Below are 14,545 nucleotides of genomic sequence, written 5' to 3'. Positions count from 1 at the left end.
AAGTTTATCCGTCATCTATAAAGCCATGCCTAGACTGCTCGATTCTCAGTAAGATCAAAGAAAATGATGTTTTTTAGCCCCTTCAATGGACGATTTACGGAGCCTCTCCATGGCAAGGGAGATGGCCCTCTCGGCCAACCTCGGGATCAAAAGACAATGGTCTGAGAGCGACAGCGCCTTCAAGCTCTCAAGTCATCCCCAGTGTACCTTCTGAATCAAAACCCATACCTGTAAATGGAGAGAGGCCACATGACCAATCTTTGTGCCTGTTACCATTAGGCCACGATGTACGTAAAACGCAGGGTCTTCAACTCTTACTGATTGGTTATAGCGTCAATTACATCACATAATCAATGCCAATAGGGAGCGAAACAACGCTCTACAAACTAAGGCTATGGCTGCAAATGAACGCGCTCGACAACAAGCAAAGCTTCACAGTAAAGAGAAAGCGGATCTCTTAACTGCTAAGGAGCACGCAGAATCGAGGGTTTCTGCATTGGTAGCTCAAGTGGAACAACTGTTTCCCCGCTATACTCCAATTGACGATTATAGCTGTACATCGCAATTTACCAAACTCTTTATAAAGATCCGGTCAGTGTGCTGGAGCAACTTTAAGGAAGTTCGGGAGAATGCTGCTGTTTTTCCCTTAGTGCCATCACCTATGGAACAGCCGCCATTGCCAGCGCTCGCCATGAAGTACCTCATCCAAGACAAACTTTGCCAGATTCTATGCGATAGAGTTTTCGGTCTGTTCTCTCCAGGCATTCCCAGGGAACTATCTGGTCAACTTCTACAAATGGAGGCATGCCTCCAAAACTGCGGTCAGTTTTCGGTCAAACGTCCTGTTATAAAGGCTAATATATGACTTAGGTTGGAATTCCCATCTTTGGAGGTTAATGACCATCAGAGCGATCGACAAACCGGATGATATCACCGAGTTGGTTTGGTTTCAACACCTCCGTGCTGAAATTGAGTGCTTATTTTCTGGTCTAGCGCCAACTAGTAGATCGGAGACTCAAGAAAAAACCCTCTTCCGTATTGCCAAACAAGCCTTTGAGCTGCAAGATGCTTTGTCACATCAGCCTGTCCGTTACCACATCGAAAACGCCTGCGGTTGGAATTTTGATGAAGTGTGGATGGAGCTAGACCCGTCAACACCGAAGCAATCGGAGGGGCTAGTCACCCATTGCATACAGCCAGCATTGATGAAAAAAACAGAGGACAGCCGTGACAGTGTTTGCCACAAATCTGTGGTCTTAGTGAAGGCGGTGGTATTCTGTGGGTAGCAGGGGAAAATCATTCAGTGGACAAGGCAGAAGGGCTGATGGTTGTTTTTCATGTCTAGAAAGACATCTGGGTTACGGGTCATTTGTCGTTCTGATAGTACTAGCAAATGTAGTATAAACATCCTACCTATGCTCTTACACCCTCTTTATCCCTGCAAATATGTTCATTAGAGTGCGTAATATCTGGTTAATCCAATTTTCCTTATGGCACAGTTCGCCATCAACCTTTGCTCTAGTGTCGTGTGTAGATTTATACCTTGTCTTGAAGCTGCAGCCTGCAGAAGTAACGATGAGGCGGCAAGGTTTCTTGAAAGCTATCTTTCGAGCGACCTTATAGCTCAAGAAGCCTAAGTGGTAATAGAAATACGATTCAGAGGGGTGATAAAGGCGAGGTGTCATACTACAAACTGTAAAATCAACAGACAACAAGGCAAAGCGGAGATGTAGCAGTAGTGGCACACAAGAGGGTCTACGGCACGTAGCTCGCGGCGTGGAGGTGCGCACGGATATTAGCACGGGAAGAGATTAAATGCAGGATTGACAGACAGGGATGTTCGATTCATTCTATGCATTAAACCAAATCCCCCTTATCGGCATGCAGCTTCGCATGCACGCACGTTTTTGCCAGTGGGACTGTGTGAGAAGCCAGAGGTTACAGAAAAAAAATTTGCGATCCAATGCCGTGTTTCAATATCCCAAACCAGATATACATGCTCCTATGTTTGCGATTGTTGCGGAGTTATTTCCGGCTAGGGGGGACCCAGTGGTGTATAGTGCTTAACAGTCTCAAATAAACTTGGGCTTGCCGTTCGTCCCGGCCCATACATCCATACTCAGCAATTTCTAGAGTTTCTTACTTGCCTTTTTGAAGTCTTGTTTATCCTGCTCTCGGAGGAAACACATCTCCTGCTAAAAGATCTCCTCGCATGAATAGAGCAATGATTTTTCTTCGGCTGATACAACCCTGCTTCGTTAGAACAAAGGTTTCGGCTAATACACTGGCTTTTCTCTTGCTTCACTAGGGATTCTGTGTTGCTATAAAACTTCAATTAACAGAATCACAAGAGATTTGTTCACATGTTTAAACCGTGCGTGCGAAGACGAGAACGCGGGCTTGATTCTTCAGAGAGTGACTCGTAGCGAGCCTTTTATGTATAAACATTGCGATCCAGTCAGGTGCTCGCATAAAAAAAGGTAGCAGTGGAGTGGTATGCTGTTGAAACATCGAAAAAGCAAAGTAAATATAGAAAGTAATGTGCAAAGAAAGATGGCTTGATAATCTAACATTAAGTGACTTACATAGTTCAACAAAGGCGTATAAAGCGTTTCATAGAGCTTAAAAAGGCCATGCTTCATATTATGTGGAAGAATTTGTAAAGTCTTTTGAATTAAATAGACATGGCTAAATCGCGTAGCCGAGTCGCTGTTAACCGCTGGCATCTAGATACCACGGGTCCGATTGCTTTCTTCGTCACAACTGCCTACTCCTCCTACACCCTTACACTGTTACATTGCAATCGACTGTCAGGTACGATCCTAACAAGGGTATACGTGTCCCTCCATATAGTAGCATATTTATGGCAATAGATAGTACCAAATAAGGATAATCAGCGTTCTTCCTTGCGCTGGTTTAATAAAAACTTCCGCAAACATACAGTTGTAGAGCCTACCTGTAAAAACACTATAATTGCCTAAGGCCTCGCTAAAAAGATACACCAATCTTCACATAACATCCCTTTCATCTATCCTCCGCTTCTTAGATAGCTTCTCTTGCTCGCCGGCGGTACAGATTGACACGCTACGACTTATAGGCTGTACCGCTTTAGGTCCCGGAAATCTGTGAACATAAGCTCTAAAGCTCAAGATATTCAAATTATACTGATATTGAAGGCAAGCGAGAAACTGCCTTTCATCAGCTACTCGTATCCGCCCATCAACCATCAGATAGTCCTGGTCTTCTTTGAAGCTCAGCCCGTGCTTGTGTTCCGTTGCGAGAATGCTGATCAACTTGCCCCATGAGGGAACATTAGTCAATGGGCTGATGAGATCCCTTACGCAAATTATATCTTGCCTGGTAGGATCATCAGCCCTCATGAAGTGGATGGCTATTGAGACAAATTGCAGTGAAGTGACAGAAGGAAAAGTCTGTTGACTTCGGCCATCGGGTGGATTTCCTGAAGTAGCGAGTACAAGCCTGTCATCGGGTTCCCCACGATGCAAAGAATTGTCAAGGCTGGATATGTCTACTTCCGAAGCCACGGAAGTAGGCACTGACTGTTCCCTCCTCGCTAAGTCCAAATTGGAAGTGGTCGGCCGTGTTGGGGTGACAATGATTAGGCCAGTCAATGAAACTCCGGCAGTCGAATCCGCGGGGATGGTTCGTCGTCGAGAGCCTAGTCGGCCCTCGAGATCCTGGTTCGCTGCAGCCTCCATGATCTTGCGTAAATTGTTGATAAGACCTTTATACTGCTTATAGACGGAGACTTCGCTTGCTATTGGAGGAGACCATGACGGGTATAGCTTCTGATGGCAAGATGACACCATAAAGGCGCCCGGATGGATTGTAAGAAACAAGTTACATAGGTAGCACGACTTCTTGCTCACGCCGATAAAATGAAATAAGGGCTTGAGTTGCTTGTTGTGATCGTAGAAGTTTAGAAGTTGTATCTCAGCATGGACGGTAAGCTTTCGAGAGCAGGCTCGTAGGAAGTAGTGTTCTGCATCCGTTGTATTCCAAATTCTGCCGAGTCGGGAAATATACTCATCCGCGTGATGCCCGGCGATCCTCCGTAGGACACATTGCAAAGAGTCTCCAGTAGGCGGGGTGAAGGCCGTTGTCTCAGGTACTACAACAGGTTCCACCGTCATGGGATTAAATAGGGAAGGAAACTCCGTAGCAAGGTGCGTCATCGCTTTGGCGGCAATACTGTAGCGACCCAATTTCAGGATACAGCAAATCCATCGAGGCAACCAATGCCCTGGCATGGGAAACATCTGCTTTAAGAAATCAGAAGAATATTTCCGCGCCTCTTGAGCCCAGGCCAAATGCTGCAATAAGCTCTCTGGCTTAGAATTCGAGGGCGCGTCATCAATTTTATAAACATGTTCGAACCAATCCAGAAAATGTTGGAGAGTATGTTGCCCAGAGCTAGGTTCTGAAGAATTTTCCAAGCTCGCCTCCACAGTCGAGATAGTGTACTTAGTGGCGATATTGGCATCCGCAATGGTTTTCAAGTATACTCGGATCTTAGACATGTCCAGTCTAATAATACAAAGTAAGATGTCCTTCTCTACAGTTGAAGGGTTAAAGCCTGTGGTTAGGTAATTAGTTTATAAATTGGGTACCGTCAATAGGGTTATGGTATGTTGTAAACTCGCCTGTCCTCGAAAGGTCATTTAGTAGACCAACCAATTCCTGGATTTGCGATAAAACATCATTGCGTACACCCGCATTGCTGGCGATCCTCAGTACAGTCCCATCTGGGTGGCCCTCCTCTATACACGCTGCAGAGACACTGCCCGCGTCCTTTTTTGTAGCGCAAATAAGAGCGACCGAATCGAGGAATTTGCGCTTTAGCAGACTCTCCCGCGAGACTGCAAGCTCATGTGAATCTTGGTCGAGGCTATATGCTATAGGCTCTCCTCGAACAGGGTCGATTGAATGAAGAAGAACGGCAGCCTGGACGAATCGTTTCAAGACATTTCCCGTTATCGGAAGTGAATTCATTTTCCGCAGCAAAATTCTGCATGTCTAAAAGGCAGAATGAACGAGAGCAAGTAGGTAAGCCGAGAAAGGTCCAAGGCGTGCTTAGATATTTTTATGCGTTGCATGCAACGGTGCGTTCCAGCCGCAGATGGGGTGGTGCGAGGTTTATGACGTAACTGATTGAGATATGCATGTTAACTACATCGTGGCGACATACGCATTATGGTAGCACCGCATACGGGCGCTAAGGAATGAACACGACTGATTAGTATCATTCGCACCCTTGCACTTAGCTACCCCTGGCTTCTGCAAGGTAGGAGCTTCGCCTTAGAATCACCAGACCATGCGCTTAAGAAACTGTGCCTCGTCATATCTAGGATTATGGATGTATTACAACTGATGTAGTGCTATGCTGCTAGCATTATAGACATGCACATATAGTGTCGTACACAACCAATACATGTAAGGTACTATAACATCAAGGTAACCATTGCCATTGACTTTGGCACGTATGCAAGAGCTACGGGCCGTGGTCCGGGTTACTAAAGGAATTTTTACATAATTGATGGGGATGAGCTTACGACGATAAGGCGTGGCTACCTTTTACTGGTACCCACGTAACAATACGTTTCTGTTGAGCCAGCGTGACGAAAAGGGGACACTGTTTAACTTTTTAGTTTATTAATAACTACTATCTAGAACGACACGTGCGTTCTCGGACAGTATTACTTCTTATAAATAATAGAAGAGAGTAATATCAGGAGCTAGTTTCTTCTATAACCTTAAACTGCAAGACTAAGAATGTGCGCTATCTAGACGATGATATTTGGCAATTCCCTTAGGCGTTAGTGATTTGACGTCTTAGGTGTGCGAGTTACTGATTTTCTACCTTTCGCCTTTCGTGCGCGGTAGATGAGGTACAAGACTTATAAAGAGTAACTTAACTGCCCGCTTGTCTGTAGTTAGAATAGATGTAAGACATAGTTATATAACCTTACAAGCGTATCTTCATCTAACACATTTTTAACATATATATATACGTTTTGGCTGGCTATGAAGAGTTTATATTTTTAAGTTATTATCGATAGAACTAAAAAATAAATTTTTCAAATGAATTATAATCTTAGAGAGACTTAATCACTATTTTTTATGACTGCAGGACTTCACCAACCAGCGACTAAAACCTTGTTTGATGTATCTAACCGGTAGATCTCTTTATTCATTTGTTGGGCATCGACGAGGACAGGTGCAGAAGCTTTGAAGTCTTTACCTCGACGCGCATACGCGTTGTACGTCCAGTTCAGTGCATAATATGTTCTACAACTGCTATGCAGGCCATGTCGCCATATGCTCCATGCGTTGCGCTTCGTCGAATAAAATATCAACACGTCTTTCTCGGCCTGTATTCTTTGTAGAACTTTATCAAAACTCGCTTGGGGAGAATGTGGAACTAAATCTATCTTGAATGGGATATAAAAAGCATTGAAATTGATAGTTTTTCAATTCCACTCTACAGCAATCCTTAAAAAAAATCTTTTCACTTTCCTGATACTTGTCTGAAAATGTTGCCCAAGGCGGTGCCTATACCAAAAGGGGCTCCAAATAGCTCTATGTGTAAGGAAAGTTTTTATTCTCTTTCTGATTCTATCGAACTCGCCCGAAGGTTTACGACCGCAGTCGGGACACTGGCATCGAACACAGGATACCGTAGTGTGGCGGAGATAATCGACGAGGTACCTCGCCTCAAAGAAGCCGCTCATGTGAAAGACAGCGAGATCGACAACCTCCGTGGGAAGATTCAAGGGATGGAGGAGGAAAGTGAAAAAATGAGTCGATACCAAGTCAGGCTCTACGAAAAAGAATACGACCGGTTCAAAGATGAGAAACTCGCACTCACCTCTAAGCTCGAGGCTATGGAGAAGGTAAACAAGAGTCAAGAGCAGAGCATTACGCGGCTTACAGCAAGCGAAAGCGAGCTGAAGGAAAAAGGCCGACAAATAAAGAGTATGTGGATGGCCGAGAAGGAAAACTTAACCAAGGCGAATAAAAGGATACAGAGCTTAGAGGGTGAGGTGAAGAAGACAGTGGCGGAAAATGCACAGGCAGCCATTGCTGTGAAGCAGGCGCAAACGGAAATGTCTATGACAAAGCAGTCACTCCAAAGTCTTCAAAACAGGACCTCGAGTTTGGAACAAGAGCTTCGCGCGAAGTGCGAGAGCTTGGATGAGCTGAAAAAGCTAGGAGTACCTTTAACGGAAGAAGAATGGGACAAGCCGTGAGTGATCTTTGTTATAAGTAACGGGCCTAGAGTGCTAATTAGACAGTAGTGTGGACCGGATAGAAGTCTTATGGTCATCCGCAAGCCAGTTGGTCGAGACCTACTTTGGCAAGGATCTCTCAATAGACATCCTACATGTACGTCAGTTAGGCTGGTGGGATTAGCTTTGGTTGACACCAGGTTAAGGCGTCGGATGCTTAAACCTTACTCAGGATATCAGCCGATTTCAAGCACCAAGTTCCTATTCCAGCGTCGAACTCTTCAGCCGGAAAAACAATGCGCGTTACTATTATTCTTGCTATCCTGGCCAGGCTTATCGACAAGCATATCTTCCAACCAGCGTATATCCTGGAGAAAGACAACGGAATACGCGGAGTATTTTACCATCAAGCCAAGCTGAACAGCAAGAAAGAATCATTCACACGTGCGCTTCTATTGAGCATGTTTCCCGAGGAGCAAAAGTCTACTGCTGATGTAAGAGTATCCCAGGTACTCCAGGGCATGAAATCTTATGTCGGCAACCTGCTCCCACGGGATGAGATGGATAGGTTTCAAGAAGAACTTGGAAAACTGGTCTACGCTGGTCGAGATGCATGGTGGACTATCCAACGGCTTAAGGAACACCTTGAACCAAGCTTCGAGCTCGTCCAGTTTGACGATTTTGAGTGGAAGACGATGTGGAAGACGATCCAACCTAAATCTACCGGGTCTAGTCGCCCAGAAGGCAACCAGGTTTTGGTACTTGGGAAAAAAGAAGATGAGGCTGTCCTCATGGTTTTTCCACGTATTTACATCGTGGAAGATGACGAGCCTTACCCCTTGACTCGAGGGACCGTGATTACGAAGGTCGAAACTGAGAAAGCTATGCAAGAATTACAAAGAGCCGCTTCGACACCTCCTATCCGCAAGCTACTATCCGCTCTTGCCCGTCAACCTAAGTCTCGGGAGCCCTCCAGAAATGGTCGCGAGATCATGGCGCCTAAAAGAACTGATAGTTTTTTAGCGCGAAAGAGCTCGTCAGACGGAAAATCAGGAGGGTGAACAAGGACGAGGCTTTTTGGGCACGGTTTTCGGGTAGACTGAAAGCATTGAGTAGTAGAGTACATTTTTAAGCATATTATGCTTGACGTCTTTTTTTTTTTTTTTTTTTTTTTTTTTTTCCCACTCTCTCTTTTCGTAGGTTTGACCAAAGTTGTTTTTCGAATGGACGAAGATTAATGGCTTTTTTTAAACTGATACTCGCCATAAAACCTGCTTTTCCTAGACATTACTTTAGATTCCGGTATATTTTAGTATCATGGCGAGGCTGGGTACAGGCAATTATCTTACCATCCGACTAAGGCTAGTTAAGTAGTACGAGCTGCAAGGTTAATATCGTATTTCTAGAATCCTTTTCACCAACTAAGATAAGAGACTTTACTACCTTAAATGCTTTTAGAAATGTATTCCTACTACCTTTTAGCCTAAATACATAATAGGATGACGGGTTTACTTAAACGCCTAGGTGCAACGGCCTTCACGAGATTTTAATAAGCTTAAGTAGCGTGAAGATAGTAGCTAGGTAGTAAGAAGAATTTAAAGATGTGAAGCTGGGCGCGAGGAATTGGACGCCGCTTGTCCCCCTAAATTACTACTACCTATGGAGGTATATATGCTGCTATCTAAAAGAACACGTTTTCTCTTTAAGATCCTTATTCCCTTGCAGTGGATAAACGTGTGGTGTAAGGGGTAAGGCTGTAGTGTAACAACTGACTGTAATAAGGCTGAAAAAACGAGAGTTATCGGAGTGATCCTGGCTGACATATTATAAACAAGAGCACCGGCCTACCTAGGAAACTATAGATATATTTTAGATATCACTCTTCGTAATCCAGACTGATTCAGTTCTTTACCATGGATTAGTTCTTTCTATATAAGTACAACTAAACTTATCTCATGTCAAAAGGTGCCGAGCTTAGAAAGGGCTTTAGAAGTAAAGTTTAAAACGGTGTTTTCCCTATAGAGTCGGGATACTATGCAAGGACATCGGTTAGCAAACTGCCGATCTACGCCACCTAGCGCGATATTAGATAGAAAGCAACGGAAGTTAGCCGCCTTTGCTTAATTAATAAGAACACTAAGCAAATTCTAGTAGGTAGTTTACATTCCGCATAGCGGGCTTCAGCGGCGGGAACGGACTATAAATTCGTATCAGCAACGACTACTTCGATAACGCACGTTTTCAGCCTTACAGTTAGCTGTTATACAATACCCTCACACCCCTACACCGCTTGATTATCCAACGCAAGGAAACAATGCTATCAAAGAGCAAACGTTTCCATCTAGACAGTAGCATATATACCTGTTAACCATCACTACCTAAGTCACGTGATTTACTTGCTTTTTATCGCACCATCGCAACAGACCCCTGCTACTCTATACAAGACTACCCTTCTATTTCGCCAAATACGCGGCCTTCTCAGGAGGATTGGTATATATTCTAGACAAGATAGAGTTAATCAAGGATAAGCGGCGTCCACTCTTTTCTCGCGCCCTTAAATAGTTTAATACGATTTCCGGATATCAGGACTGACTTGCCTCTCGTTCATACTAATGCGAGTATGAACTGTTAATGTGCATTATAACCCTGTTAGGATGCTTCATTAACTAGTGCATCATGCGTGACTAGACTAACCAATGATGTTTAACATAGCTCGGTAGTGTAACCACGACATGCAACAAAAAGTACTATTGCATATGCCAAGCTCTCTAACGATCACATGAGGTTATACAACTTTTCGCTAGAGAGAAGCAGAAGTTTTGGCTTCTTAGGTACCAAAGTCTATAAATCGCTTGGTTCCCCAACTTACACTCGGATGCAAAGGTAAAATGTTTGCCGACCTTCGAAATGATCTTTTTTTCCCAGACTTTTCAAGTTGTCCCGATGAAAATGACATCTCACTTGACTTCTACACCTCGAGCGATGGATTTAGGTGGATTCCAAAACACCATTGGTGCCTGTTAGGCGAGATTGTTGACGTGACTTACTTTCTAAGGTTACGCCTACTGGTTCGCGACAGGTCAGGTTTGGAAGTTCCTGTGGCTTTTTATCCCGATGCGCAAGATCCATTACTCGATTACGGATCTTTTCGGAAAGGTCATACTCTTGCAATACTCTATGCCCATCAACACGGGTTCCTTGACCTATCGGTAGGAATTCGACAAGAGACGATGAGTGCTGTTAGAGTAAGTGTTATCGCATGTAAAGTAATCCGCCGCTGACTTTCAAGGTGATCCCTTTCCCACTACATCGCTTGTTAGCCTTGAGCGACACGTTGCAGACTAGATCCGAAGCAAGCAAGAACAGCCCAGCTTGTCATACCTGCCAAAAGGAATCAAACGACCTCCTGAAATGCTCACGATGCGGCATCACTTGGTACTGCAACAAGGTAAAAAGCCATTGAAAGCCAAACATCATCCTCCAACATCAATATGCATTTGCTCATGAATATGGAAACAGACATGCCAACAAGCAGGTTGGAGAGAGAGAGGACATAAGGATGAATGCGGGCTATTAAGGAATGATACCGTGAAGGAAACCATTCTCTTCGACTGGAAACAGTTTAAAGGCTTCGTACACTTTCCACTATTCGCTTAGGCATTGGAACAAACATATAATTTCCCAACACATTCTTCCATCTAAGATATTTTTTCTTTTGAAAAAAAAAAAAAAAGTTCCCTATGAATTACGTTTACGAAGGTTGTAACGAAGCAGACGTGCGGCACAACCTTATCATAATTTCTTCCCCGCTTTGTGCGATTGGCCCCATGACTACTACTCCACAGCCTGCTTCTGCGGTGGGGTATGCGCAGTTGGTAGCGATAGCAGGTAGGTAGGCAGATCATCAGGCGAGCGCAGCGCCGTGATCTGCCTAGCGCTACGCCGCGTCACCTATCCCCGCTGTCGAGCGCTGCACAACAAAACGAGCAACAAGAGACGAAACGGCGTAGCACGCGCGCTTACTACACGCTGCGTGGGGTGAATGCATGCATCATTATGGAGGTGTGCGAAGCGGCATTTGTAGGCAGACGGCAAGGCGGAATTGCCTCTATGTCCTCACCGGTCTGTCCGTCGGGCTGCGGCGCAGGTACGTACGTTACGACGCAGGCAGGGCAAACAGTCACAGCTGGATTGCTGCTCTGGGTCGCACTGTGCCGCTGTCCTTCCTTCACCCCACTTCCCGCGACCGCAGCCTATCGCATCGCGTGCTGCCTAAGTACCCAGCCGCTGCATATATCGTCTGAGCGAGCCAGCATAGTATACCAGGCTTAACGCATCATGTGAGCGCTCCGTCATCCGCGCAAAGGCTGGCAATAACTCAGGTTATACGGCGGGGGCCGGGCCGCCAGACTAACTCGTTTAGGCAGGATGATTGCGCGCCGGCTCTGCTTCGTGTTGTTGTCGACTTGGTTTTGCGTTCTGGGGCGAGCTCCCTTATCTCGCCCCTCAATATACCTCGCCTCCCCACCAGAATGCAATAAATACTCTAACCAAGAAAATTTTGGAATCTTTTTCGTCTGTGCTGCGCCGTAACATCACCGTATTACCGTCTTCCCGCTCTCTACCTTTCATTAAAAAATAGCGGTCGACTCGTAGACCTTGAGCAGCCATGTTGCCATCGCAAAACGGGATGTCTTTTACGAAATAGATTACGAAAATACATTTTCAACGCCTTCTTTAATCTCGATTCTTACGATGGCCGGTCCTCGATCGCAACAACAGCAAATTCGCGCGGGCGGAGCCGTCCAGATGCCTCTCGGCCTCCTGCTACCAACGAAGCCGATTGGAACAACGAAATCTCCCTCTTGACCTTGTCCGTCGAAATCCGAGTCCTCACCTATGAGCATCTTCTCGTAGGCTGATACGACAAGACCCAAACCCCTTCGTGGGCAGTTGGCAACAAAGGTCAAAAGTTAGTTTTACTCAATACAATTCAAGCCCAAAACACGGAACAATAGAACGAGGCATACTGCAGACTTGCAAGCAGGTATATCACGAGGCAAACTCGATACTCTACTCACAGAATATATTTGCTATTAGTGAACCGGAACAGATGTTTCGATTCGTTATACAAATTAGTTCTGTCAACTTTAAGTTGATAAAGGCACTACATATCTGGGTCCCAATGGATGGCAGAGTTTTTTCCATGGCTACAGCTTCTCCATGTCTTAGCTGAGGAAGCAAGTGGCATATGCCGTATTAAGCTTGGGTGGGTTGTGGACCCTAAGGGAATAGGAGAAAAGGGTTTGGGTGATAACCTGGACTTTGTACGTGTTTTCGGAGATATCCGAGGGCTGGAGGAACTGGTCATTAAAGAGTACTATGCAAAAAACTGGCTAGTATATTTGGATGAGAGAATTGGTATACAAGTATAGACTATACCTAACTATTGCCTCGAGGAACATGATTCGAGGAAGGGAGACCTAAACGATGAGTAATTGGAGGACCAAAGATTTATACGTAAGATAAATGAGAAGAAACTGCGGAGACTTAAGAAGTACCAGTAGGGAATAGAAAACCTAATTCTATAAAACATATTCTATATTACTACGACTATAAAAATAGATGACTGAGAACTAGCGATTTAGCCTCTCTACGTAGGCTACTCTACTTTTTTTAGAAGTTAGGCCGAGGGTAGCCACAGGTCTAGCAGCTACAGACTAAGTATAGAAGATAATGTGGACTATTAAAATAAGGTTATATAGTGACTATTATACGTACAAGCCTAATGTTATAGACCGTAAGGGAAAGCAACCCGTAGAGTTAAGAAGATCTTATGGATAAAAGGCCCACACGGGCTCAGAACCCGCAAGGCACTAGCTATTACACAGCAAAGCGAGCACGTGCAACCCAGGCCCGCACGAAAACTCAATCCACAGGGACAAAGACCAACCTTAGTCACCCAGCACTCTAGGAAGCCTGCAGGGGCTGAGGACCACAAGGGCAGATCACAACAATGTGACTAAAGTTAGCAGGGTACCTCAAGATCAGCAACCTAGGACGAGAGCAACACTCTTATCTCATCCAATAAGTGCGAAGATGGAAGGTAAGAAAGCCGGAAGTCGGCAGCAGGGAAAGCGGCGCATGAATCACATGCCGGGCCCACAATAGATTAAGATCCCAAGATTTACCCAACCTCCCCTTTGATCCAAATTGAATACATATATAGTCTATACTCTCTAGCAGTAGATGGCGCATTCGTGGTCAACTTAAAGGAATAATGTTTACCCATTAATTCTTAGTGACGAACCTACGATACTACCTCACGTGATTTGTCTCTCAATTCTCTCACCCTTGTCCTTAAGATAACCCCCTTCAGTTATCTCATTAGCTAAACAGTTTCAAAAATTGCGCTGAAGAGGCTCTCGTTACACTTAGTATCTTCGTACATCTAACCAATTAAGCGGCGCCACGTCTACCTTTACCGATTTATTCTACCGAGGCATAGCATACCGAATCAGCGCCTTCGGTCCTACTGGCTAGGGGTGCGGATATATTAATATACTCAGACGAAGATCTTGTTCATCTTCTATACAATCATCCGCCGCGAGGAAGATGGCACCGACAATATATTGGAGAGTTCAAGACGAGTATTCTGGCACGTACTATTCTCCAGGTTACGGCTTCTTTGCCCGAGATACCTCGTCCGAAATAGACTTTACGAGGAACCATATGGTGCATGACGCTCTGGCGAAGCACCTTGACTGGGGAAATCGATGCCCTACACCATTTATCTCTGTTTATTGCGATGAGGAAACTGCTTTTGAGGAAGCTGATCGCCGAGTCCTCCGAAGGAACGGGAATGTTACCGTTTCGAAAATCCACACGCGAAGGAGCCAGTGTCCCCTGGAGTACCGAAATGTTCAAATATTAGCAATAAAGCACGATGTATGGATTCCGGAGAGGGCATTCCATAACTCAAAATTCGAATACGTCTTCCTCCATCATATACCAGCAGAATGCATTATCGATGAAATACGGGTATTTTAAAGTAAGGCCTCTCTGAAGATAAACCGAGAGATTGCTAATAGAGAAAGGAAGATGTTTTGGCGAGCCAGCGACGGATAGGTGCAGGTGCCAATTTTGCGTAGGAGCGGCGAGGAAGCCCTGGGGTGTGAAGTGCGCAAGGCTGTGAGGCTTGTAGAGAACATAGCCGACAGACGAGTCAGCGGACGTCAGGTTTATATAGCATGGCATATACGTCTCCTTACTTGGCTTTATCGGTTTTTTTTTTT

General features: G+C 45.0%; 5 protein-coding genes across 5 annotated transcripts; 4 read left to right on the top strand and 1 right to left on the bottom strand.

Annotated features, from left to right (window-relative positions):
* Nucleotides 1-85: 85 nt before the first annotated feature.
* Nucleotides 86-1,286, top strand: K452DRAFT_312171 (uncharacterized protein; the record flags this gene model as incomplete). The annotated part of the gene is made up of 4 exons (XM_033543528.1): nucleotides 86-159; nucleotides 203-287; nucleotides 332-821; nucleotides 871-1,286. 4 exons carry the CDS (start codon nucleotides 86-88, stop codon nucleotides 1,284-1,286), a joined length of 1,065 nt encoding a protein of 354 aa, XP_033393515.1.
* A 1,722-nt stretch (nucleotides 1,287-3,008) lies between these two features.
* K452DRAFT_235408 (uncharacterized protein) lies at nucleotides 3,009-5,013 on the bottom strand (the record flags this gene model as incomplete). The annotated part of the gene is made up of 3 exons (XM_033537431.1): nucleotides 3,009-3,752; nucleotides 3,891-4,576; nucleotides 4,632-5,013. 3 exons carry the CDS (start codon nucleotides 5,011-5,013, stop codon nucleotides 3,009-3,011), a joined length of 1,812 nt encoding a protein of 603 aa, XP_033393514.1.
* A 1,541-nt stretch (nucleotides 5,014-6,554) lies between these two features.
* Nucleotides 6,555-8,578, top strand: K452DRAFT_339954 (uncharacterized protein; the record flags this gene model as incomplete). Its single annotated transcript, XM_033545331.1, has 3 exons — nucleotides 6,555-7,267; nucleotides 7,320-7,424; nucleotides 7,483-8,578. The coding sequence occupies 3 exons, from the start codon at nucleotides 6,555-6,557 to the stop codon at nucleotides 8,309-8,311; spliced, it is 1,647 nt and encodes a 548-aa protein (XP_033393513.1). The 3' UTR covers nucleotides 8,312-8,578.
* Nucleotides 8,579-10,073: 1,495 nt separating this feature from the next.
* Nucleotides 10,074-11,107, top strand: K452DRAFT_98503 (uncharacterized protein). The gene is made up of 3 exons (XM_033547401.1): nucleotides 10,074-10,495; nucleotides 10,540-10,698; nucleotides 10,770-11,107. Exons 1-3 carry the CDS (start codon nucleotides 10,139-10,141, stop codon nucleotides 10,905-10,907), a joined length of 654 nt encoding a protein of 217 aa, XP_033393512.1. The 5' UTR covers nucleotides 10,074-10,138; the 3' UTR covers nucleotides 10,908-11,107.
* Nucleotides 11,108-13,877: 2,770 nt separating this feature from the next.
* K452DRAFT_204014 (uncharacterized protein) lies at nucleotides 13,878-14,276 on the top strand (the record flags this gene model as incomplete). Its single annotated transcript, XM_033536077.1, has 1 exon — nucleotides 13,878-14,276. A coding segment is annotated over one exon (399 nt), but the record flags the coding sequence as incomplete, so codon positions are not given.
* Between the last annotated feature and the right edge of the window lie 269 nt (nucleotides 14,277-14,545).

Source organism: Aplosporella prunicola (genome assembly GCF_010093885.1).
Source record: "Aplosporella prunicola CBS 121167 unplaced genomic scaffold K452scaffold_27, whole genome shotgun sequence".
NCBI classification, from domain to species: domain Eukaryota; kingdom Fungi; phylum Ascomycota; class Dothideomycetes; order Botryosphaeriales; family Aplosporellaceae; genus Aplosporella; species Aplosporella prunicola.
The sequence above is the reverse complement of the archived record's forward strand: the minus strand, read 5'-3'. Positions and strand labels throughout refer to the sequence as shown.